Here is a 1,921-nt window from a genome sequence, read left to right as displayed (position 1 = left end):
TAGAGAGTGATATCTTCTCTCTTCCCTGTCCAGCCCTGACAGTGATCCCAGTTCCTATTTAGGGTAGATCGCCCACTTTCACTTGTGCTTAGCACAGCCTACAAAGAGAGAGAAAGTGGGGAGGGGAGGCACCCTGGTGCCTTGCGGCGGTACATGCTGCATAGGGAAGGCCGTGGTGTTCTGGGAACACACAGAGGACATGTCTCCCAGAAGCTGTTCATTCATTCCCTGGTACATGGAGCCAGCTCTGCCTGATCCCCTTCTGGGCTCAGTGACGAGACCTTATGCTCCCCTGGTTGCCAAGTGAAGGAGGGCCTCCTACTGTCTTCACTGGCTCAGAAACACAGAAAAGATGTCTTGAGGGAACTTAGGGTCTGAGGGAGCTGTGAGAAGCAGAGCTCCTCAGACAAGCTCACCACCCCCACCCCAGGATGTCTATCCAGGAAAGAGGCTGACCAATGGGACAAAGGTCTACCAGGAGCCTGGCTGAGCTACTTTTCTGCTTTCCTACTTGAGACTCAGTTCTGACCTCACACATACAAAGAGAAGATGTCCTTTCAGGGAGAAAATAAGACAAAGTTCTTAGATGAGCACTAAAAGTCCAAACTAGAAAGTTATTTTATCCTGTCCCTGCATATAAGACAGTGAATTAAAACCAAAAGTGCTCTGTGGAGATGAGCAAGGGCGTCCTTGGAGGATGCTTCTCCCAGCAGGCAGGCCATGTGTGTTCTCTGTGCTGAGTCCCAGCCTTGGAGTAGAGAGGCTGCAGCTGTGGGCAGGTGTTTGAGCAGCTCCACTACAGCAGGCTGGAGTTGATGGTCTTGTCCTTTAAGGTACAGGTGATGAGGCTCTATTTTCTATGTGCCTGCTGGAGGCCCATCATGGTTTTCAAGTAATTATGCTGGACACAGAGGGAGGAGAAAACAGGAACTGATTAGGAGGGATAGACTTAGCAGGGACTCAGACCAGGCTACTCACATTCACCCTATCATTACTCCTGCAAACATCACGGGTTGTGGACAAGGATTCCTTCTGAGTAGCCCCAACTCTGTGAGAAATAACATTCCATTCAAACTCTTTCATTCTTTTATCCTAAAGAAAGTGTGTAAAACTGTTTTAAAACAGTCTGGCAGGCATATTTGAAAGGAGGCATGTAGGTTTCAAGGGCATACTTGAGAGTTTCTGACAGGGAATAGATTCAAAAGAAAAGAAGAGGGTTCTATCTCCAAAGGAATTAGGGGACAGGTATTGGGAAGGGCCCTCTCTTTGCCACTGCAATCAACTGGATGTTCACAAATTACACCTTCTTAATGCATCGCTAGGCTCTTAGAAAGCAGATGAAAACAGTGGGCTGAAACAGAAACAATGGGCTGTAAGGCGCCAAATGCCAAAACTAGCTTGGAACATGGATATGAATCTTAGGTTCCCCGCAAAGTAGAAGTCTAAATTGAAGTTCTCATATTAAACCAGAATTCTTGAAGAGAGTAAAAACGGTCCTGGGTTGATAATGCCCCATGGCTAACTGCAGAAAGCAAGTGCAAACCTTTTTAGAAAGAAAGTAATCTCAATGTATGTTCAGGTCTCCTTGAGCTTCAGTTCAATCAAACACAAGCTCATGATTTCAATACACACACACACACACACACACACACACACACACCCCACCGTCAAGCCACCATGAGACTCAGTAAAACAGGAAACAGATTTTGACCACGAAAAATATGATCTATATATTTCTTACATTAAAAATATATATTTAAATAACTATAACATAGAATCAAAAGAACATGGAATAGTTCAAGTATAACATCTGCATGAAAAGTTTGTGCATGAGCATATCTTTATTTTAATTTCTTTTTTCTTTTTTACCCAAGAGGTGCTGAAGGAAGGGTATATCTTAAACATTAAAAATGGCCAATAC

The 1,921-nt window shown here is 44.5% G+C and overlaps 1 protein-coding gene across 1 annotated transcript in view; it reads right to left on the bottom strand.

The window, feature by feature from the left end:
• Positions 1–594: 594 nt before the first annotated feature.
• KIF9 (kinesin family member 9) overlaps positions 595–1,921 on the bottom strand; it is a 46,700-nt gene continuing 45,373 nt past the window's right edge. The window contains exon 22 of the mRNA XM_037730143.1: positions 595–901. Within this exon, the coding sequence (XP_037586071.1) occupies positions 851–901 (51 nt within the window). The 3' untranslated portion in view covers positions 595–850. The remainder of the gene's footprint in view (positions 902–1,921) is intronic.

Source organism: Cebus imitator, unplaced genomic scaffold (assembly GCF_001604975.1).
Source record: "Cebus imitator isolate Cc_AM_T3 unplaced genomic scaffold, Cebus_imitator-1.0 Scaffold0, whole genome shotgun sequence".
NCBI lineage: Eukaryota > Metazoa > Chordata > Mammalia > Primates > Cebidae > Cebus > Cebus imitator.
Note: the sequence above shows the minus strand (reverse complement) of the source record. Positions and strands in the feature narration are given on the sequence as shown.